General features: G+C 36.9%; 3 protein-coding genes across 3 annotated transcripts; 1 reads left to right on the top strand and 2 right to left on the bottom strand.

The window, feature by feature from the left end:
• Positions 1–1,281: 1,281 nt before the first annotated feature.
• LOC118782952 (cAMP-dependent protein kinase type I-alpha regulatory subunit) lies at positions 1,282–12,549 on the bottom strand. The gene is made up of 11 exons (XM_036536588.1): positions 12,428–12,549; positions 8,836–9,028; positions 8,467–8,634; positions 7,303–7,394; positions 7,123–7,184; positions 6,985–7,031; positions 6,469–6,627; positions 6,270–6,330; positions 5,657–5,778; positions 5,335–5,416; positions 1,282–4,480 (listed from the first exon to the last, which is right to left on the bottom strand). The coding sequence occupies exons 2-11, from the start codon at positions 9,007–9,009 to the stop codon at positions 4,308–4,310; spliced, it is 1,140 nt and encodes a 379-aa protein (XP_036392481.1). The 5' UTR covers positions 9,010–9,028; positions 12,428–12,549; the 3' UTR covers positions 1,282–4,307.
• Positions 12,550–15,016: 2,467 nt separating this feature from the next.
• LOC118777324 (amine sulfotransferase-like) lies at positions 15,017–17,680 on the top strand. The gene is made up of 6 exons (XM_036528171.1): positions 15,017–15,170; positions 15,811–16,013; positions 16,310–16,436; positions 16,584–16,678; positions 17,073–17,253; positions 17,568–17,680. The coding sequence occupies exons 1-6, from the start codon at positions 15,017–15,019 to the stop codon at positions 17,678–17,680; spliced, it is 873 nt and encodes a 290-aa protein (XP_036384064.1).
• A 2,141-nt stretch (positions 17,681–19,821) lies between these two features.
• Positions 19,822–22,859, bottom strand: LOC118777237 (amine sulfotransferase-like). Its single transcript, XM_036528065.1, has 6 exons — positions 22,706–22,859; positions 21,820–22,022; positions 21,280–21,406; positions 21,038–21,132; positions 20,225–20,405; positions 19,822–19,934 (listed from the first exon to the last, which is right to left on the bottom strand). Exons 1-6 carry the CDS (start codon positions 22,857–22,859, stop codon positions 19,822–19,824), a joined length of 873 nt encoding a protein of 290 aa, XP_036383958.1.

Genomic DNA, 22,859 nt, shown 5'->3' with positions numbered 1-22,859 from the left:
AGATCATCAATATAGCCACCTCAGCACAAAACACTTGACTTAATATAGTCAATACTTTGTCTTAACTGCCAAACTACTGATTTTTTTTTTTTTTTACCAAGGAGGAGTGATTTGGAGTTTGATACAAAATAAACATCTTTTCCTGTTATCAGTTCGATATCATTCTTACAGCATAGCTCATATGCATTACATTTTCAGAGCAAAGACATTGTCAGGATGAGAGGACTAGAAAAGCTTGATAAAAATGACTGAAAAAAAACCAGACTTACCCCTCTGAGTATACACCTTCAGCTTACTCCTTTTAGAATGTCTCCCTGAATATTTATGCATTATTCTTGAGCACTTTTTTTTCTTATTTTCACTAAGCAAAAGAAATAGACTTCTGCACTATAAACATTGTCCTTAGTGTTTCATTATTCAGGACTTTTCATTTCTTATACCTAAACCTCCTGTTAGTATACCTAAATCTCTGAAAGGCAGAGATCCCTTTCACAATCTCTTTCAATGCCTTATTCTCTAAACCAAACACAAAACAGAAATAAGCACCAATTCGATTCAATATGCGTCTAAACAAAATAAAAAACCTTTTGTAAAAAATGTCAAACAGATATAGTATTAGAAATATTCTGAGGTAAGCACAGAACACTCAGTTAAAAGTGTAAAAGGACATTGTGTTATATAGGCATTTCCAGCATGCTTCCTGGGAAAAAATAAATGGTCACCAGGTGGCATTTTTCAAGTTTTAAAAGTACAATTTACTGAAATTTTAATTTTAGTCCATAATAAACCACAGTGCTACACTGACACCTAGTGGTATGAAATGACAACTGCACTTTTCAGAGCACCTAGAGATACCAAAATTATCAGCACAATGACATACACCAGTTACAATATTTTATGTCACGAGACATTTGAAGCAATTAAGTGTGACCCCTCCTAAATAGAAAGAGGTAAAAGGCAAAGCAGCCACATGGTGGTGGTAATGTATGCCTGGGGGTATGCAAACAGTTGATCAGACAAATCAAGCACTCTGAATTGCATCATGCTTCTTGGCTCCGAGCTTAAATACAAATTACTCCCCAATGTAAATATTTCAAAAATATGTTTGTCAAAATAAGTACTTTTGCCCTGACTCAACTGCTGTTAACGTATTAAATGTTCATGTGTGCGTTAGTCAATAAAATGCAGGTCCTATGCATGCCATGTACTTTTACATAAACATAACACAAACATAAACAAGCACCCATCACCACACTTAATAAACAGGACTCGTTCAAAATGTAAGAATTCAATACCTTTTATTGCTTGACCTGCCATTAGGACAATCTATACCAAAAGAATAATAGTTTTAGCACATAGAGTAAATCAAACCTTATACAGTCATTGGATAACATTAGAAAAAAAATGGTCCTTTGACAGCCAACAGCTCTCATGACTGTAGGCTTCATAAACTTGCTGAGGGTTGGGCTAGCAGGAGTTTCTATATCCTGGTTACATAAGCTAAGGCAAACTATGTTGATTTTTCTTGTACATACAGACATACATACTTACACACATACATACTCAGATTGCACAGACTGATAAAGCTGTGAATGTGATTAATATTCAATTCAAAAACTTACTGACTGCTTCATCAGAAAAGTCTGTTTTGAAATAAAATGAATGAATAGCAAGCCACAAAAAGTGCCAAAAGAGGAGTGTAAATAAAAATAATGAGAAAAAAAATCCTTCATATCCTCAGAAATTCATGTCACCAGAGGACCTGAACTCCTCAAAGAAAACCAGTTAAACAAATATGTGTCAGCAACTACTCAACTAGTATGTCTGCCTTAATCAAATCTGTCACTTCAGAAAACACAAGGCAGGTATTTTCAGTTCTCTTGCATTTATCAGCAAAATGATCAGTTGCTCTGAGCATGAAAGCTATAATTCAAAAAGCCACTTTCATTACATGTCCATTTCCAGAGTTTTTAATATGGAGCAAATCAAGAATGACTATCACTTTGACTTAATTCATCTTTAACTAGTGCCTGCTATAACGCTGAATCAACAGTTTTTACAAGAGTGACTCTGAGGAGTAAGGTTCTTCAGCACAACTCTACAATTCATGATTAAATCTCGATATCGCTTCCTTAAACATTCCGACTAATATGACTGAACGATTTTTATGGGTCATTTCAAGTCTAGGATTCATAAAATACTAACAATTTGGTATCCTCACCAGTTTGACCTTTTTTTTTTTTTACTGGTAAAATGCATTTGAAACAAGTCAGAATGGCAGTGAACTTTAAACCTTCAAACCAACCAACCTAACTCTAGCAAGACAAATCCTAACATTCCACCTCTGTTGTCACAGAAAACTAACTGAAATATTCATATGAAATTATGTCTGCTTTCAGTGACTTAAGACACACACACTTACTTAGTGGGAAATTTTTGATGCGAGTATAAACCATTCAGTTTTGACCTCTAGTCTAGGCATTTGTGATGTTTTAAGAAAATATTCTAAACACTTCTGTATAACTTAAATAAAAATCAATCATTCATGTATTTGCACATCTATATTACACACACACACACAATGTGTGTATATGTGTGTACACACAGAAACGTAACATTGATCCATGTCAGTTACACGATACATCTACACTGTTCTTTTGACTGCTGATAACTGAACAAACATTGTTTATTTCAGTTATGGCACTGGGCAGCTGTACTTGTATTTATGGAAAAATATGCTATTACAAAATTGTACACTTCCTGCTTAGAGCTTTCTGTCACTCCCAACTACAACCCTGAAATAACTATCTCTCTAAATATTCACAAAACACAAATTATTATTATAAGAGAGGATTTCATTATTTCCTACATTACAGATTCATGGAATTTGTATAAAAAATGCTTATTGTCATTTGGTGCATACTGACATGTAACAAAATTGGAAAATACTGAAATACACTTAAGACTCAATGAGTTTCTCTGTTCAGGTAACAATCTGATGAAATGAATGTACCATTTACCATATATCAAAACCTGTTAACTCTTTCTCATTTTTGACAATGGCCAATGATCTTGGGAGTAAAAAGCTGTCAAACTGTTTCAGTTCTAGAATTACAGGTTTGTACTAAATGTACTCAGCCGTAACATATGCGATTTCATTTCAATTCTACTACTCGAGATTTTGCAGAAGCACACATATATTCCTCAAATGTATTTCAAAGAGTTCACTGAACCTCTGCTGTAAGCCAGTTCATTTGCACAGGAGCACTAGTGTCATACATTAAGAGTACAAGTGAATATACTATCCCTTTCAGTCAGATTCAGGCTAACCTCGGTTTATAGAAACTATCACCTAATATTTGGCATTAGCTTTGTATTGTATTATTATAATTACAATTTTGTATTGAGCTAATCTGTATAAACTCTCTGAGGCTACAAATTACAAAATAGCTGTAGAGTGTTCAGCCACTCATTATTCCAGATTTGGAAGGTTATTCATTGGAGATAAACTGGGTGACATGTCAAACAGAAATACAAATAAAAATGGAGATGGTTTAGAGCAAGAACACGTCATGATCTTCCTGACTTCAGAACACCACTGGGACACAATGCAGCACTGAAAACTAGCAGGCGCATATAAACATTATTGATCATATTTAAATCACTGAAACTGTGCAAAAATATAATAATTAGTCATTTAAACCACTAATGTATGTGCAACTATTCAAAAAATTTCAGAACATGTCACCATGGTTGTAATGGTGCACTTAACTTCTAGTACCCTTCAAATGAACTATTAGCAAACATAAAACGACAGCGTCTCACTTTTGTTAAACTACATATGCCAAATCTCAAAATACTTAACTATACAAAGTCAAATGGTCTTAAAAGGTCTTTGAAGCCTCAAAACACTGAACAAATTTTAAAAACATTTGCCTTTTCTCCTACTTCTACTCTAGCTGTTCTAGAATAGCTTCATACAGTAATATCACCCTTTCAAAGCAAGTCAAACAGCAGATACTAGTCTCACCTGCACACAGACAACAGGTGAAAGAGGGAACCTTATAGTTGTTCCTGTTCATAAAGAATGCTAGACATTCTGCCATGTGGAAAGCATGTGGAGCATATACATGTAAAATAAATGTAAAGTGTTGCGCTGAGTATATATTAACAGACAGACAAAGCGGTGATGCTGGTGAGCAGCTGGGTATCAGGAACTGTGAAAATAAAAACCAAATAAAGATGTAAATGGTGACAAAGCAGATTGCATTGGTGGACCCTGTATTTAGGGAAGGGGCTGGAAACTCTCAGACAGACAACGATACGAAGCTGTTGTACTGTTGGATGTTTCGTTTCAGAATATCTGAACAAGGACCCAGAACACGTTCAAACCGAGGTCGGTCAAGCTTCACACACTTCAAGGGTCCACGAGCCACCACAGTGGCTGCACGAGGGCGATTCATTAAAAGGGCTATTTCACCTGTAGTTCAGAAGAGACAAAACACAAAAAGAAACAGGAATTAATGCAATTCCAGTGGTCACCAGGGCACTTTGATGATGGTTGTAGTATAATAACTTGGGACGAGAATGGCTGCATTTCTTTATTCACAGCTTCACATGAGTTTCATGGGGTGATACATTTCTACAATCCTCACAGAATTCACCCTTCCATTAAATGACGGCTTATAATGTACAAAGTATGATGTGCATATGCATGGGTCTCATCTCAACTGAGCATGTGTTAGGGACAGTGCAGACATATGAGACTTGAGTGTTTCATGATCTGGACCAGAGGACATGGGAACCTCTTCTGTCAAAGAAAAGTAGAGTCATATAAATTGGGCTGCTTCAGCCTGATATATATGGGCGATTAAAGCTCCTGCTTCTGAAGGGCTAGGAAGGCTATGAAAGACAAAATGTTTTGTTTCACTTTGCAAAATCAAGCCCTACCAGCCAAAAACCCCATCACTCATTTCTCACCTTGGGAGTCTGAACTGGGGAGATATGCAAGTGTAAAGAGAGTCACCAGTAATATAGTAAATGGATAGCTGTGATAAAAATGTACCTTTCTCAGGGTCCAATATTTCAAATTTTCAGTTTTACCTCATTTCAAAGGTTTGATTTGATTTTGCCTGAATTAATTCTGCCAGTACCCATTTATATTTTATTTACACTTATCTTTTTGCTGTGCATGCTCTGCATGCCATGAAAGCACATTTGTACATGTTAGAACATGTTACATGAACATGTAACGTGCTAGGCCTTACTATGACAAAGAAGGGCCCAGATACTAACGACAGAACCTCATCTCATAGCATCTGAAGAAAATCTCACCAAAGTAATCAGAGGGTCCCAGTCGACCAACTTCCACAAACTCCTCATTCTCTGACCTGCGCTGCAACACTGCAGCAGTGCCCTGTGGAAACAAAGCCATCACAGCAATCAAACACTCCCGGTACAGACACGGCCCTTCCTCAGCCCCCACTGGACTCTCCAATTTTCCTTACAAAAAAAAAAAAAAAACTGCTCATTTTATCAGCCATGTATAAATCTGCCTGCTATTCATTAATGGCAAAAATCAAATATGGAAGAAGAAAGAATAAAAAAGAGGAAGAAAGTTACTCAAGGGAACTGAAAGGGAAAACTGGCACTCTACCTCAAGGATGATGAAGAATTCATCGCCAGGCTCTCCCTGGACCACAATCTTCTGCCCATCTTCAAACTGCACAGGCTCCAAGGCATCAGCCACTGTCAAGCGTTCCCATTTGTCCAATGACTCTGCAAAGAGTCAGTTCAGTCACACCAGCTGCTTGACCACAATACATCTGGTATTCATATAGCTTACACTAGGTGTTGTTATTCAAGTCGCTCTGGATAAGGCCGACAGCTAAATGACACTGTAATGTAAATCTAATGTTCTTCTGTATTAACCGATTACATGTACAGTCTAAAGGCCTGAGTAATTGCAATTCTACCACCATAGTGCATTAAATAGATTAGCTCATTTGTTCATTACAATGGTTCGAGCCAAAGCATAATTCGAAGACACCCTGAGGTAATACTGTAAGACTAGGCCTGATGGACAACCACAAGGCCTAGTCTAGTACTGTTGACTTCTTATAGCTTTTTGCTTGTGTTGTACTCTACCTCACTTGTACGTCACTTTGCAAAAAAGTGTCTGCCAAATGAATAAATGTGCAAAGAGTACCTTCCAGACTTAGAGGAAGATATCAAAGGTCAAAGTGAGCCAAGGCACCACTAACACTTACCTAGAATTGATACTTTGCTTAGAAATTCTTCGTACATCTTCCTCTTCCTTAAGGTGCTTCCCTGAAAGACATCACAGAAAAAAAGGAGTTACAGAATCTTTCTATGGCAAAACTAAGTTATAACATTTAATTTAAAGGCATGTCAAATTGTCCAGTTGAATATTTATATAAATGTATAATGGACTGTAAAATTGATCACCATTAATATTCTCCGGTAGCTGTCCCTGTCGATGCCCCAAAGTTTAACGTTGGTCTTGGCTCTCACAGTGGCTGCTCTTGGGGTGCCATAGATCAAAGCCAGCTCACCAAAACTACCCCCCTCCCCAATGCTGGTGACCCATTCATTGTTGACATAGACCTGCCAAAAACAAAAAAAGGTTTAATTAACTGTAAACAGTGGCAAATTCAAAATTCAAGCAGAACATTTCAAAACTGTAGTAGTTAACAGTATTCATGCAAAATAAATGAAAAAGTAGTCACTTTAATGCTGACAAAACACTCAAAAAGTCTTCATTTGAATGCCAGCACCGCATTCAAACAAAGCACTCATTTGAATGCCAACAAGACACCGCCTTAAAACTCAGTCAATTTCATCATCAATTTCATTTAAACGGGTGTGAAAAGATGGGATTATGACTATTTCTAAACTGAAGCAAGATAGAAAATGTTCTATGAAGCAACTTTGTTAAATTCTTAATATGTGGCAACTACTTACATCCATTTCACCCTGGTCAATAACATAGAAATTATCACCCTCATCACCTGAAAGAGGGAAACAAAAGATTTGTAAATGGTGTATTGTTTGCTCTGGAATTGTTGGACAGAATTCTTATGAGGCTGTAGGAAGTCCAACCTTGCTGAATGACTGTCTCGCCAGCAATATAAGTGACAGGAAACATAGCGTCAAAGATGTCACTAAAAAAAAAAAAATTAAAAAATAAAATAACAGGTCAGTGCCACTTCAAGAATAACATCCATTAATACAGCTGAATTTCATTAATTTCATTTAAATAAAAGAAGATATTTAAATTACCTTCTCTCATTATCATCCAGGTGTGAAAACAGCACATTCTTTTCGATTGCTTTAGCCAGGGCAGCCATTGTTTTGTAGTCTTTGGGAATGACCTACATCAAAAAGACACACAGATAAAGTCACCTTGTATTTTATTAATGAATGTTCCACATTCTCATCTTAAAATTCTCTGACTTTTTAGTAGTATTTCTCCCATTTAGATTTTTATGAAAGGTAATTATAAAGTTACAGTCTGTGCTCTTACAGACAATTAATAATCTAGTTAAGACAGCCTGACAAGTCAAAACAGATAGCTAGCTGGCTAGCTAAGTTACTGTAGCTATTGTCTTGCTACACATACAAACAGCCAGATACATATGGAATTCTACAGAGCCTACAATATTGCACTCCTAATGAGTATGTCTGCTGGTTGCCTTACAGAACAACTATATTTTCAGCCTTCAGCTACCTTTGGCTAGCTTCCCATAGGCAGCAAGGCTTTATGGGCCTGCGGTCCCAAAAAGCTTAGTCTCTCCCAGGAATAACAGAGTGTCTATTACTGTATCACTCCGGTGTCACATCACAATACGTGTAACAAGACCAACAGCCAAACCAACTCTGCAGAGCTAGCAGTGACATGAAAGGTGAAACCTTTCTCACAATACCGTTTTAAAAGGAACCCAGCGTACTGCCTTTTTATGCCACAACCAAAGAATTACTGTCTTTCCCCCATCTAGAATCTCCAGACTTTAGGTTTGGAAAACGTCCCATGCAGAAATGAAATATATTGTAATATACTGAGATATGTATTATTCAACTCAAAAATATATTGCAAACACAATTAAAATATATTAATGTAAACCAGAAATACACTGCAACATACCAAAATGACAATAATTTACATATTTTAAATATATTGATTAAGCTTCTCTGCAGAAATCAACACAGAGAATGTAGAGAAAAAAATAATGTATAAAATAAAAATCAATACTAGAAAACATGAACCATTGACCAACTAGTGAGAACTAGAGAGAGTGTCCTCGTGGGTGTTCATGTGTTTGTTTGTTAACCTGTAAAATACTTTTGCAAATGCATTCCCCATTTTAAGTGAAATCCCATTTCAGAATAGGAGTGCACACTCCTACACTGCAGCTTGCACTGAAGTGCAGCGTGGTCTGCAGTTACCTTTCTGACGTAGGACGCTGCATCCTCTTCAGTGTACACCTCAGCACTGATGGCCCCACGCCGCCGCCGGCCCTTCACCACAGGATTCATGGGGGGCGACACCTCATCTTCCCGCGAGTCTGACCGAGAGTTTGACTTCTGCTGGCTGAGGATTTGTTTGGCCTCCTCCTGTTGAGCAAGACACCAAGTCACTCAGGCTGCTAACTGAATGATGCGTCACCACAAAAAAAAAAACGTACACAGAAAACACTGTCTGTCCAATTTTGACGAATAAGTTAGGAAACCGTTATCTTTTTAAAAAATACTGAAACTACGCCATTTTTTTCAGCTTTGCAAACGAATTGTTGAGACAGCAGGCAGGGCCCAGACCTTCTCCAGCCTCTCAAAATACTCCCGCAGGAAGGCCATGGGCCGGTCCGGCCGCGAGGTGCACAGCTGCACAATGCAGTCTTTCAGGAGCTGCTGGATGTTGTGCTTCTGAACATAGAGCTCACACTCCCGCAGGCTCCTCTCCTCCTCACTGCTGCTGCTGCCGGATGCCATGGTAACCTTCTGATCTGATCTGGACCACATGAGGGAAAGGAACATTTGTGAGAAATGACTGTATTTCACCATGACAAGAAATAAATAAGACAAAAAAAATGCAACAGCAAAAGGACACTAATAAGAAACCGCATTATCATTTCACATCATTACCATTTCAGTAATTGTTAACATGAGGACACCAAACAACTTTTCTGGTATTACTCTAACGATGCACAATGCATTTAGAATATGCATGACATTAAAGTGCGCAGCAGAGACTGAAGACAAATTCAAATGATGTGGTACACATGTTGTAAAAAAGCATGAGCCTAAGATGAGTCTTAACCAAATTGTTTTTGTTAATGATTTGCCTGTTAAGGATCAGATTAACCCCAGACAGTGTAACCTGGCACCACAACCTGTCTGGTGGCCTTATTTGAAAATATAACTGGATATGAAAATGACCTTAAGTACATCTCCACTCTGCATTCATGTCCCAATAATCCCTCACTTGCATTATAATCACACAGACAATGTCATAAAGGCCAAAAAAATCACCAAATCAGCCAAAATGCTTATCCTTGTCTTTCATGATTTGAGGAAGTCTGACTACATTTTATAGTACAGTACATGTAACTGTGCATTGGTATTTTGTGAAAAAGTTGTATGCTTGGAAAAAAAATAGAAAGCCAGCTTATGATGTAGTGCATACATAACTGGTATGAACAAACCTCTCATTTAACTGCACAGCTATAGGTCAAAATATCTGAAAGGCATATCAGAAGTTTAACAGAAAATGAAGCAGATATAAGCTTATGCCAACACTGCACCATAATATTACGGATGGTAAAATTACTCAAAAGTAATCAATTTTTATCCATGTTAATTCCACAGTTAACTGCATATTAAAAACATCCAACTGTTTTGAGCTGGCTAGAGTAAAGATCCGTCACTTGATGTTGATTACTCATGCTGGACAGTCTGCTGCATTTAAAACCATCTCACAATTCTGACACTATATCCATACACACAGTTCAGCAGTTGCTGTCTTGCTGGTCTTCTGTAAGACGCCTTCATGGACAACCACTTCCAGAAGCCAATTAGAACAAATGTACTGCAGGCAGACATTCTTGATGTCAACAATTCCATTTTTAGTAATAACAGGTCTGTTTTAACATAAAAAATACTCCTGATGTCAGACCTACAATGGTTAATAGTAAGACAATAAATTGTTACAATATAAAACTAGCTGGTGAAATAACAAAAAGGCCTTTCACATGGAAAATCAGGCCTCTGTTCCCAAATCCACATTGAAACATAATAACAGCTAGCATATCACAGTGGTATACTTCTAGGCCTAAGTCTTGTGCTGGTGTAGTAAGACAATACAACATTTACTTGAAACAAAGCTGACATGATCCATACTCAGTTTGCTAGGCAGCTACTAGGCCTTTATCACAGGCATTTTTGAAATATCCCTGAAATTATCCACCAGGTGTATTATTGATTCTTAATATTATTATACCCATTTTAGTGCTCTGATAATCTCTCCAAAAACATCGAAGTTATTATAAAAAGGTAACAGCAGAGCACCTTGTAGAAGAAAACCTAAAAACAATGTGCTATCCACCAGCGAGAACCAAACATCAATGCAAATAACACTATTTCTTATAATATATGATTAAATTTGCGGTCTGTCAAGCAGGGATTCAAGGAACTGGATATGGAAACATTTTCCACTAAACAATAAATGAAGAGAAAATGTGTGCAAAACATGCAGGGTGTTTTCCTTTGCTAAACAATTTGGCAGAAAGAGAACAGAAAGGTATTTTGACTGCATGTCATCTTTACGACATACCCAGGGTCACATGTTGACTATTAAATTACATTTTAAGGATGAATCTAAGATTTTCCAGAATTGCTTTTCTTGCGATCACTGTCAAAAGCCCTTGAAATCAGGTTTCTCTACTGACTGCAAAGCAAAATGCTTTTTGAAGTGTATTACTTTCAAAATGTTGTGCAGAGCACACACTTTAGGATGCTATGGGCAGGGAATGCCTTGAAATAGCAATGACGTTTGTTCGTTGACAGCAGCACACTGACATTACTAGATCGAACAGTAAATGATGTCAGGCTGATGAGTTAGAAGGATGGACGCAGCTGATTACTTCCCAAAGACAGTGGGATATTTGTGCATTACAACGTATTTCCAGTAAGAAAGTATTTTTGATAATTTGCAAGTACCATGCCAGAGAAACCCTGTATAATGCTGAGACAAAATACTTCATCAACTTGTTATATGAACAAGCAGGCTACTATCAATGTAAAAAAAAAAGCTTCATTAAAATATCCCTACAACAGATGAGCTATAAAGCTTTCATGTATAATGTTACAATTTGACAAAATGACAGATGCATTAAATATCTTTTTATACTTCAGATTATAGCTAGTTATGTGACAAAAAGAACAAAGACACAGGTCCAGTGGGTCAGATAATTACAAGGATTTCCAAAAAAATCAGTTTTATGTAACGCAAAATCAGGATTATCACAGGTATTAGCTCATGTATTTAGACCAGGGGAATTCTAATCTGTTCAAGGTGATTAGCTTGCAACCTAGACGGCTTGTTTATAATAAACATAAATTGCCTTTCCTGTACTCAAGTGCTCTCCATAGCAGGTTTAAATAGCTAGCTGGTGTTAACTATTTGGTTAGCAAGCTGTTAACCTATTTGCTAATGGAGAAAAACGCAGGTCCAGCTGTAGTAAGCTCAGAAACTAGCTAATAAACTTCCCTATGGTGTTAGAAAGCCACCTTGGCTGTCATCATTAAACAACGATCGTTACTGTGTGCAATATGCTAATTTTATTTAACTGGCTAGCTACGCTAACTAGACCTAGTTGAATAATTTCCACTAGCAACTTCTGGAAGAGTCGAGCAGTACTGAGACACAGCGTTTTCTTCCATTACCACCGTGAATGAAAGTAACTTAGCTAGCTTGCTCGTTTGCTAGAACTACCATCTAGCTAGCTAGCTAGTTTACCTACCGTATTGAGGTTTGCTAGCTACTTAGCTAGAAAAGGTAACGTTAGCGAAATGAAATTTGACAGCTCTAGTTTGCTAGCTGGATAGCAAAATGGTTAACGGTATTACATTAATATAGGTCACGATCGGAATCACTGAATCATTCTAAAATTTACAGAAAAGAACAGAAACCGTATTCGAACAAATGGTCATTTGTAACTTTCAGAGTCTTAGCAATAAACATATTTGGGGGCCGCAGAGCCCTCTTCCTATTGACGCCATCTTGAAATTCTATCATAACAAACGGGAGGTGCTGGCTACGTTCATTGAACAATCTCAAACGCTGCCCTCGTTAGCCAAACAGCTCATTACAGAAACAATTATTTGTAAGACAAAAACATCTACTGCTTACCCGAACTATTCAAATGTGCCTCAGTTGTTTGTATTTTAACTATTTTCCTTCCTAACACTGGTTGGCTCAAATTCTTCGCTTCTCTTTCCTAGTCCTTGAATGGCTGCCCCACCGGAAACAGCTCAGGACCAATCACAATCATGAATTGACGTCAATTTGCCTCGCTTTGACTCAATATCCGTAACTGTTGACAACCTTAAAGGGCAAGTCCGAGGTAAGTCGTGACTTCAGGAGGAAAACAGACCCAGAGACGTACTGTTTCGGTATGAATTAACATCAGTTCAAACACACATGCGTAATTCACTTCAGAATATATCCCTCTTCCGAGACTACCTAGTTTTTCCTTTTCCTTCAAACGAGAAAAAAAGATTTATTTCCAAAAATATTTTCGATGAACTACCAACAGGTGACTGAGCAGATAGCATTAAGAGACGTATTTATCCAGACCCCTAGATATTACTGGGATAAGATGTCACACAATTTCCTCCTAAATAATTCCTGACATCCTAATCAACATAAAAAGGTTTTTCTTCTCATCACAGGTGTCACTGACTTTGCCACACCTGTACTATCAACATGTGGAGAGGCTACCATGAAAGTAAAGTGTGCATGCAGGCATACATTTAAACCAATGGAATAAGCAATCCATAAACCAGGCTATTTGAAGCCAGATCAACTTAGAGTTGACTGTATCCAGTAAATATAACAGGACCCAATACTGAACCTTGTTGAACACCATTATTGACATATAGAAAATGTGACATTTGACTATGAATAAATGCATACTGGGCTGTGATAGGAAAGTTTAGTAACTAGCTAGCTGTCATGTCATATAGCCCAATATATGCGAACCCACAATTTATGATTTACTGTGCTGAACACCTTTTGAGGGAAGCTGACTGGATGAGGGATACTGATTGACTGCTGCTGTCTGTCTGTCTGTCAGTCTGTCTGCGAACTGAACTAAAAATGTGAGGGATGGACTTGGATGAAAATTGATGAAATGATTACCCATGGTAGCAGAAAAAAAGTGGTTTGATTTTCATGGTGGACATTTGTGCACATTTCTTCTGAACACAGCCATCGTGGGCTTCTAAATCCTAATTGCTCATTATTTAAAAGGTTGTTCTTAACTAAAACAGAGAGTTAAACAGGACCTCCAATATTTTTCCAATCATGGAAAGCTCTGGTAATGAATATTGGCCATATGATATGCATATGTTCAGGGTACAGGCTTATGTAGGATTCTTCTTTTCCCACATAAGCCCATGAGACAGAAGGTAGCTTAGCACGTTCAGCAGTGCAATCATGCTGTTAGGCTTAGCTAGCATCAGCATCATTGCCTGTAGTGTTGGGGGTAAATTGCCTCTAGCTCAGCTGAGAACATGTTGGTCTGTAGAGGGAGCTTTTAACCACATTACTGGTACAAAAGAAAAAAATTACTTTGTCCCCAACTAAGGTCAAAGGATAAGTTACAGTTTTTGGACCATCTAAACAAAATGAATGTGCCCACAAGGCCATCGGAGCCAAATGGGATGAGCAATGAACAATGAACAAGACAGCCTTTTTTTATAAAGGCTCTCTTATCACTCATGATAGGGACTCTGTATTCCCATGTGTCCTGTTGCTCTGTTTTCTCCCGTTCCTGTCTGGATTTTTCCTGAAGCAACGTTGTTAATTATGAGTGACAAAAATTTCATTTTCCCTAACAATAAAAACCTGTGTTGTAACTTGTATCTTTTACACTGGCAAGAAGGTTTTCAAACTGATTCAAGACACCACACAGTAGGATAGAAGACTCTTTGTGGGACCTGAGACTGAAGATCTGCTCTCCTAAACTTGTTTTGTTTTTTACTTTTCAGAGGTAAGGACAGAAAGCTGCATAACATTGAAAGTAGTGTAATTTAGATATACATTTGAATGTGTTTGATTTGGAAGCAAGGACACCCTCTCGTACCACCCTTCTATAATGATGGCTACTGCTCTCCTTACCTTGTTTTTTTTTTTAGCTTTTCAGAGGTAAGGACAGAAAGCTGAACAACAAGAAGCTAATTTAGATATATGTCTTATTTACTGATGTAACGTTTCTCACAGAATATTAATTGTTGTATTTGTTTCTCCATGTGTTTGTTTGCATGTGTTTGGTTAGGCAAACACAGATGCTCACCCACTCACATCACCCCTCTGTAATGGTGGTGTTGTCCCTGTTATAAGTTCAGCTAAAGTATAAAGGGCTACTGCACTGGACTGTGCTGAAGGACGGTGATCCATCTGCAGACAGACAGGTATGTGTTTTTATTCAACATGAGAGCTTGTTATTCATATTTCTGTATTTGGCCAACCTTGCTGTTAATTACATAACAAACCAGTTAGTTACAAATTTGCTTAAACAATGTATCTTAAATATTGTATAGGTTAATGATGGTCACAACTAGTCAGAAGTCAGGAACAATTTAACAGCACATGGATGAAAATGTTGATGAAGCAGCAGACCCTTCTGTGATATGTGTTCTGTGCTGTATGTACATTGTTTTCTGGCTCTTTTCAGGACATTTGTAGAAACTGTACATGGTGTTTTTCTTCTGAAGAATGGAGAATGAAACAGAGTCAACAAAACCTGGACTGTTTACATATAAAGGGTTCAATTTTATTAGTAATGTGCATGAGGAGGGATACGTGGACACTCTTGAGCAGTTTGTCATCCGGGATGATGACATCTTTGTGGTCACTTACCCAAAGTCAGGTGGGGATTTCACACATGTCACTGAATATCATACAATACTATTGAGCACAGTATTACTCAACTTGAAGACTGAGAAAGACATTTATACAAGTTTGATGAGCGAGAATATACAAATGTATTTGTATCTTTGATATGGGTATTGGCATTACTATTAACTCAATGGATTTGTAATCCACTAAATCAGTATTGTGGGGACCTATGCACATGGAAAGCAAAATGCTAGAGAGGGGGGAAGGGTGGTGTCATTTGAGTTCTACACAAATAACCTCCATTTTGCTGATCATCAGTTGGAAGACAACAATGGGCTTGACACTGACAAAATGTTCTCTTGACATATATTTTTCTTGCATGTCGAAAGTTCAGTAAAGTATGGTACTGTTCTAATGTCAGGTCAAGCACGTTCTGCATGTCTGATTCCAGCTATGCTGATTCTATCTTCAGTGTGAAAATGTAATTTCCTCAACAGTATATAGTTGACAGATATTGTAATGAGGAATTTAGCTAGTAGCCTACATGTTAGCTACAATACACCGTGATGCTCCAGAATGTTTTATAATAATTCAAATAAACAATTATAAATGCTCTTAACATTCATGACAACTGAAATCAAGTGTTTTTGCAAATTTTTTACTAAAAACAGGAACAACATGGATGCAATACATTTTGACGTTGTTGTGTCATAATGAGGATCTGAAAGAAGAAACCCACAAAAGAATGATTGATGTGGTGCCCTGGTTTGAGGTCAAACAGAGGACAGACCTCAACGAAATGCCATCTCCACGCACCTTTCTCACACACCTGCCAACCTCTCTGGTCCCGCAGGGGCTACGACATAGGGGGAAGGTAAGAGGAGTGACCAGCCACCAAGGTCATGGCTAAATGCTGTGAAAGAAGTAATACTTTGGAAAGGCTGTTTTTCACTTTCTGTAGAGTACATAAATAACCATTGTTTTCTGAGTCTGTCTGGATAGATTTGATAATGGCCTTGATAATTAGATGATAATTTCTAAAACATGTAATATCTCCTCACCCCTTGCAAAAGGCAATCAAGATAAAGTCCAGGAAATATGTGAGAAAAAACATATTTATTCTCATCCATTTGTGGTGAAATGGTTCTGATTGTAGTTTTACTTTTGTAGGTGATCTATGTGGTCAGAAACCCCAAGGATGTAGCAATATCATATTTCCACTTCCACAATATTGTAAAACTCCTGCCTGATCAAAAGAACTTAGATCAATTTCTAGATGATTTTCTGGAAGGGAAAGGTAGGTATTCTACATAATCTGTGTATTTAACTTTCTCTGATACTGTATATGATATTCGCCATTATCGAATAAAAAACAATGAACCATATTGTCAGTGAACTCTGTATATTGTCATAGTAAAAAGGAAGGTAATTTTGTTCATGACAGTTTTTGCAGGCTCTTGGTTTGCTCACATTAATGACTGGTATAATCACAAAGATGAATTCAACCTCCTCTTTCTCACATTTGAAGAAATGAAGAAGGTAATTTAAGAGTTCTTATTTTGTTTAATCATCTATAAAGTGATGGTAGTCTAAATAATTCAACATTTAAATGCCAAAAAACCTAATGTCAACAATGTCACCATTTATAGAGTCTTATGTTAGTATACTCCTACAAGTACAGGAATATGTAATGCCAATGAGCCTTAATTTTCAAGTGTGCTCTGGCTAATTTTATTTAATTTGATTATTAAACAAAAACTCACTTTTAAGTGCCTGCCAAGGACATCCATTCTTACAGATGACGGTTAAAATTACGCAAAACAAAACACTTTTAACATATTATAAATAACAGTACAACAACACTTTTTGCCAACTTAATACAAATGAAAATATGGACAGTTAACAGTCAATCATATTCACACAACCTTTGTAGGACCGGCGTGGCGCCATCATGAAGATATCAAACTTTCTGGGGAAGACTCTTGATAGCAAAACTTTGGACACAATAGTGGAAAAGATCTCTTTTGAGAACATGAAAAAGAACCCCACAACTTGTGCTGAGAAGAACTTCCCAAAGCATTTTGACAGCAGCAAAGGATCAATGCTTCGAAAAGGTAATGTGTTCCACAGAACAAGTAATGATTGCTCTTAAGAATAACATTTAATAAGTTTCTTCAGGGGAACATTGCTGTCCTGATCCGCAGTAAGGAATTTAATTTAAATTGATTCTGTTAAATTCTGACTCTATCAATGTAATGTATGAAATGATACAAAAAATCTAGCATCCAAACACAGACACACAACACAGACACAGACACACACACACACACACACACACACACACACACAAACCAAGAATTTTGGAAAAGAAGCATCATATTGCTACATGTTTTCTTGAAAGAGTTGTTTCCACCTTGTTTCCACTTAGGGCAAGTGGGAGACTGGAAGACAGTATTCACCATGGAGCAGAACGAGAGGTTTGACAGGATTTACCAAGAGAAGATGTCAAAACTCCCACTAGAGTTCATCTGGGATCTGTGAGAAGAAAACTACATGATCCCTCAATATGCAGCATTAACTAAAACAAATGAGTCCCCTCTACAAGCTCCAAAGAATTAAAACACTAAGATGCATCCAGAAACAACATAGATCATTGTACATTTTCAGCAATGCCTCATTTATAGAAATGCTATTTCACCTTGCTTCAAATGAGGCAGAGTATCTGTCTTATTGACAGATTATTCAATTTCTGGTCTTCATTGCAGCAAATCTGAATTGTTACATTAGAAACCTATAAGACAGCCAGAAACAGCCCACCAATCCATATGGGAGTTTCAATGAAATTCTGTTTAACATTTGATATATATTTTTTGGTGTGGTGCTGTGAATATAGTTGATAGAAACTGATTGTTATGTATAAATTAAATAAATTAATAGAATCAATTGTTTGTGGGACTGTTCTGTTTTTGTTCTGTTTTAACACTCAGTTGAAAACTGTTTTAGTCAAGAACAACCTTTTAAATAATGAGCAATTAGGATTTAGAAGCCCAGGATGGCTGCGTTTAGAAGATGTGTGGATACAGTGTCCACCATGAAAATCAAACCACTTTTTTCTGCTACCATGGGTAATCATTTCATCAATTTTCATCCAAGTCCATCCCTCACATTTTTAGTTCAGTTCGCAGACAGACTGACAGACAGACAGACAGCAGCAGTCAATCAGTATCCCTCATCCAGTCAGCTTCCCTCAAAAGGTGTTCAGCACAGTAAATCATAAATTGTGGGTTCGCATATATTGGGCTATATGACATGACAGCTAGCTAGTTACTAAACTTTCCTATCACAGCCCAGTATGCATTTATTCATAGTCAAATGTCACATTTTCTATATGTCAATAATGGTGTTCAACAAGGTTCAGTATTGGGTCCTGTTATATTTACTGGATACAGTCAACTCTAAGTTGATCTGGCTTCAAATAGCCTGGTTTATGGATTGCTTATTCCATTGGTTTAAATGTATGCCTGCATGCACACTTTACTTTCATGGTAGCCTCTCCACATGTTGATAGTACAGGTGTGGCAAAGTCAGTGACACCTGTGATGAGAAGAAAAACCTTTTTATGTTGATTAGGATGTCAAGAATTATTTAGGAGGAAATTGTGTGACATCTTATCCCAGTAATATCTAGGGGTCTGGATAAATAGAACTCTTACCGCCATCTGCTCAGTCACAGGTTGCTAGGGCATTGAAAACAATTTTAACAATAAATCTTTTTTTTTGTGTGTGAAGGAAAAGGAAATTAGAGGTAGTTTTGGAAAAGGGATATATATTCTTGAGTGAATTATGCATGTATGTTTGAACTGATGTTTATTCATACCGAAACAATACGTCTACTCGTATTTTCCTCCTGAAGTCACGACTTGGACTTGCCCTTTAAGATTGTCAATAGTTACGGATATTGAGTCAAAATGAGGCAAATTGACATGAATTTGTGCTTGTGATTGGTCCTGAGTGGTTTCCGGTGGATGATCTGAAGCTAGTAATATGACACACTAATTCTAAAAAAGGAGAATCGTGTTTCACTATCACAGCACTCAGCAGGAATTCCAGAACATCAAGATGCTACCCCCTGCTCATGGAATTTTTTTCTTTTCCTTATTTTTTGGATTTAATTTTTTTTTTAAATTAATTTTCACATTTTTGTCTTTTCCAGACACATGTCTTCACCCCCCCCCCCCCCCAGCAAACTCAATCCACTCAGTCTAGTATGATTAAAATAGAAAATACATTTATACATACATTTATATTATTTAATTTATACATAACATATCAATTTCTATCAATTATATTCACAGCACCACACCAAAAATATACATCAAATGTTAGACAGAATTTATTTCAAACTACCATATGTATTGGTAGGCTGTTTCTCGCTGTCTTATAGGTATCTAATATAACAATTCAGACTTGCTGCCATGAAGACCAGAAATTGAATAATTAAGTGCAAGGGCTGTTCACATAGTATCAAAAAATAAGAAAATAACCATTTCATGCAAACTCAAAGACACATTAAATGCTTAAAGTAGTTCAATAAGACAGATACTCTGCCTCATTTGAAGCAAGGTGAAATAGCATTTCCTCCATAGTTAATGCTGCATATTGAGGGATCATGTAGTTTTCTTCTCACAGATCCCAGATGAACTCTAGTGGGAATTTTGACATCTTCTCTTGGTAAATCCTGTCAAACCTCTCGTTCTGCTCCATGGTGAATACTGTCTTCCAGTCTCCCACTTGCCCTGAGTGGAAACAAGGTAACTCTTTCAAGAAAACATGTAGCAATATGATGCTTCTATTCCAAAATTCTTGGTTAGTGTGTGTGTGTGTGTGTGTCTGTGTGTGCCTGTGTGTGTGGTTGGATGATGGATTATTTAACATTTTATACATTACATTTACATAGTCAGGATTTAAACAGAATCAAATTATATAAACTTCCTTACTGCGGATCAGAACAGCAGTGTCCCCATGATGAAACTTATTAAATGTTACTCTTAACAGCAATAATAACTTGTTCTGTGGAACACACTACCTTTTCGAAACATTGATCCTTTGCTGTTGTCAAAATGCTTTGGGAAGTTCTCCTCAAACCAAGTTGTGGGGTTCTTTTTCATGTTCTCAAAAGAGCTCTTTTCCACTATTGTGTCCAAGGTTTTGCTATCAAGAGTCTTCCCCAGAAAGTTTGATATCTTCATGATGGCGCCACGCCGGTCCTACAAAGGTGATGTGAAGATAAGACTTTTTACTGTCCATATTTTCATGTGTATTCATTTGGTAATTAATTTGGTGTTCTTGTATTATTAGTTTATTAAAAGTGTTTTGTTTTTCCTAATTTTAACCTTCATCCAGAATGGATGTCCTTCCAAAATGTTTTTTTTTTTCATAATGACAACAGCTGTGGTAGATGTACAATTACTGTATAAAGCTAAAAATATAGATCCTCAGAGGGATGAGAATGTACACAATGCACCACATATGTCAAAACATAAACATTAAAACCTTTGAACATGCCTAAAAATACGTAATTGCGCCAAACAGGACATGACATCTAAATCATATAGTTGCTACAATTTTGAACTCATCATGACTCTACTGTCTAAATTAACTTTCATTTAAAAGTGAGTTTTTGTTTAATAATCAAATTAAATAAAAGCAGCCAGAGTACACTTGAAAATTAAGGTTCATTTGCATTAAATATTCATATACTTTTTGTAGGAGTATACTAATATAAGACTCCATAAATGGTGACATTGTTGACATTAGGTTTTTTGGCATTTAAATGTTGACTTATTTAGACTACCATCACTTTATAGATGATTAAACAAAATAAGAACTCTTAAATTACCTTCTTCATTTCTTCAAATGTGAGAAAGAGGAGGTTGAATTCATCTTTGTGATTATACCAGTCATTAATGTGAGCAAACCAAGAGCCTGCAAAAACTGTCATGAACAAAAGTACCTTCCTTTTTACTATGACAATATACAGAGTTCCCTGACAATATGGTTCATTGTTTTTTATTCGATAATGGCGAATATCATATACAGTATCAGAGAGAATTAAATACACAGATTATGTAGAACACCTACCTTTCCCTTCTAGAAAATCATCTAGAAATTGATCTAAGTTCTTTTGATCAGGCAGGAGTTTTACGATATTGTGGAAGTGGAAATATGATATTGCTACATCCTTGGGGTTTCTGACCACATAGATCACCTACAAAAGTAAAACTACAATCAGAGCCATTTCACCACAAATAGATGAGAATAAATATCTTGTTTCTCACATATTTCCTGGACTTTATCTTGATTGCCTTTTGCCAGGGCTGAGGAGATATTTTCTCAGTTTTTCCCTTTCAGTTTCACTTGGGTGTTCCCAAGGAAGTTATCTTCCTGTTTCTCCTCCCTCCCTCTGAAAATAGTGCCCTGCACTCTTTTACAATCATCAAAGTTGATACATATTTTAGACATAATCGTGTAATTATCAAGGCCATTATCAAGTCTATCCAGACAGACTCAGAAAACAATGATTATTCATGTACTCTACAAAAAGTGAAGAACAGCCTTTCCAAAGTATTACTTCTTTCACAGCATTTAGCCATGACCTTGGTGGCTGGTCACTCCTCTTACCTTCCTTCTATGTCGTAGCCCCTGTGGGACCAGAGAGGTTGGCAGGTGTGTGAGAAAGGTGCGTGGAGAAGGTATTTCGTTGAAGTCTGTCCTCCGTTTGACCTCAAAACAGGGCACCAAATCAATCATTGTGTTGCTGGTTTCTTCTTTCAGATCCTTACTATGATACATCAACACCAAAATATATTGCATCCATGTTGTTCCTGTTTTTAGTAAAAAATGTGCAAAAACACTTGACTTCAGTTGTCATGAATGTTAAGAGCATTTATAATTGTTTATTTGACTTATTATAAAACATTTTTGATTATCATGGTATAATATAGCTAACATGTAGGCTACTAGCTAAATTCCTTATTACAATATCTATCAACTATAGACTGTAGAGGATAGATACTGGTTGGAATCAGGCACACAGAACTTGTTTGACTTGACATTAGAACAGTACCATACTTTACTGAATTTTTGACATGCAAGAAAAATATATGTCAAGAGAACATTTTGTCAGTGTCATGCACTTTTGTACGCCGGTTTGGATAAAAGCGTCTGCTAAATAAATAAATAAATGTAAGCCCATGGTTGTCTTCCAACTGATGATCAGCAACATCAAAGTTATTTGTGTAGAACCAAACTGACACCACCCTTCCCCCTCTCTAGCATTTCGCTTTCCATGTGCATAGGTCCTCACAATATTGATAAAAAATTTAGTGGATTACAAATCCATTGAGTTAATAGTAATGCCAATACCCATATCAAAGACACAAATACATTTGCATATTATCGCTCATCAAACTTGTATAAATGTCTTTCTCAGTCTTCAAGTTGAGTAAGAGGTATACTGTGCTCAATAGTATTGTATGATATTCAGTGACGTGTGTGAAAGCCCCACCTGACTTTGGGTAAGTGACCACAAAGATGTCATCATCCCGGATGACAAACTGCTCCAGTGTGTCCACGTATCCCTCCTCATGCACATTACTGATAAAATTGAACCCTTTATATGTAAACAGTCCAGATCTTGTTGACTCTGTTTCATTCTCCAT

The sequence above is a fragment of the Megalops cyprinoides genome, chromosome 1, assembly GCF_013368585.1.
Source record: "Megalops cyprinoides isolate fMegCyp1 chromosome 1, fMegCyp1.pri, whole genome shotgun sequence".
In the NCBI taxonomy this organism is placed as follows: domain Eukaryota; kingdom Metazoa; phylum Chordata; class Actinopteri; order Elopiformes; family Megalopidae; genus Megalops; species Megalops cyprinoides.
Note: the sequence above shows the minus strand (reverse complement) of the source record. Positions and strands in the feature narration are given on the sequence as shown.

Excerpts from the sequence above, each read along its gene's own strand:
- LOC118782952 (XM_036536588.1), bottom strand. The coding sequence starts at position 9,009 with ATGGCATCCGGCAGCAGCAGCAGTGAGGAGGAGAGGAGCCTGCGGGAG. Across the intron at positions 8,635-8,835 it reads ATTTTGAGAGGCTGGAGAAG|GAGGAGGCCAAACAAATCCT; the intron begins GTCTGGGCCCTG and ends CTTGCTCAACAG. Across the intron at positions 5,779-6,269 it reads AAGCAAAGTATCAATTCTAG|AGTCATTGGACAAATGGGAA; the intron begins GTAAGTGTTAGT and ends GACTCTTTGCAG.
- LOC118777324 (XM_036528171.1), top strand. The coding sequence starts at position 15,017 with ATGGAGAATGAAACAGAGTCAACAAAACCTGGACTGTTTACATATAAA. Across the intron at positions 16,014-16,309 it reads GGCTACGACATAGGGGGAAG|GTGATCTATGTGGTCAGAAA; the intron begins GTAAGAGGAGTG and ends TTACTTTTGTAG. Across the intron at positions 16,679-17,072 it reads CATTTGAAGAAATGAAGAAG|GACCGGCGTGGCGCCATCAT; the intron begins GTAATTTAAGAG and ends CAACCTTTGTAG.
- LOC118777237 (XM_036528065.1), bottom strand. The coding sequence starts at position 22,859 with ATGGAGAATGAAACAGAGTCAACAAGATCTGGACTGTTTACATATAAA. Across the intron at positions 22,023-22,705 it reads GGTCACTTACCCAAAGTCAG|GAACAACATGGATGCAATAT; the intron begins GTGGGGCTTTCA and ends TACTAAAAACAG. Across the intron at positions 20,406-21,037 it reads CATTTGAAGAAATGAAGAAG|GACCGGCGTGGCGCCATCAT; the intron begins GTAATTTAAGAG and ends TCACCTTTGTAG.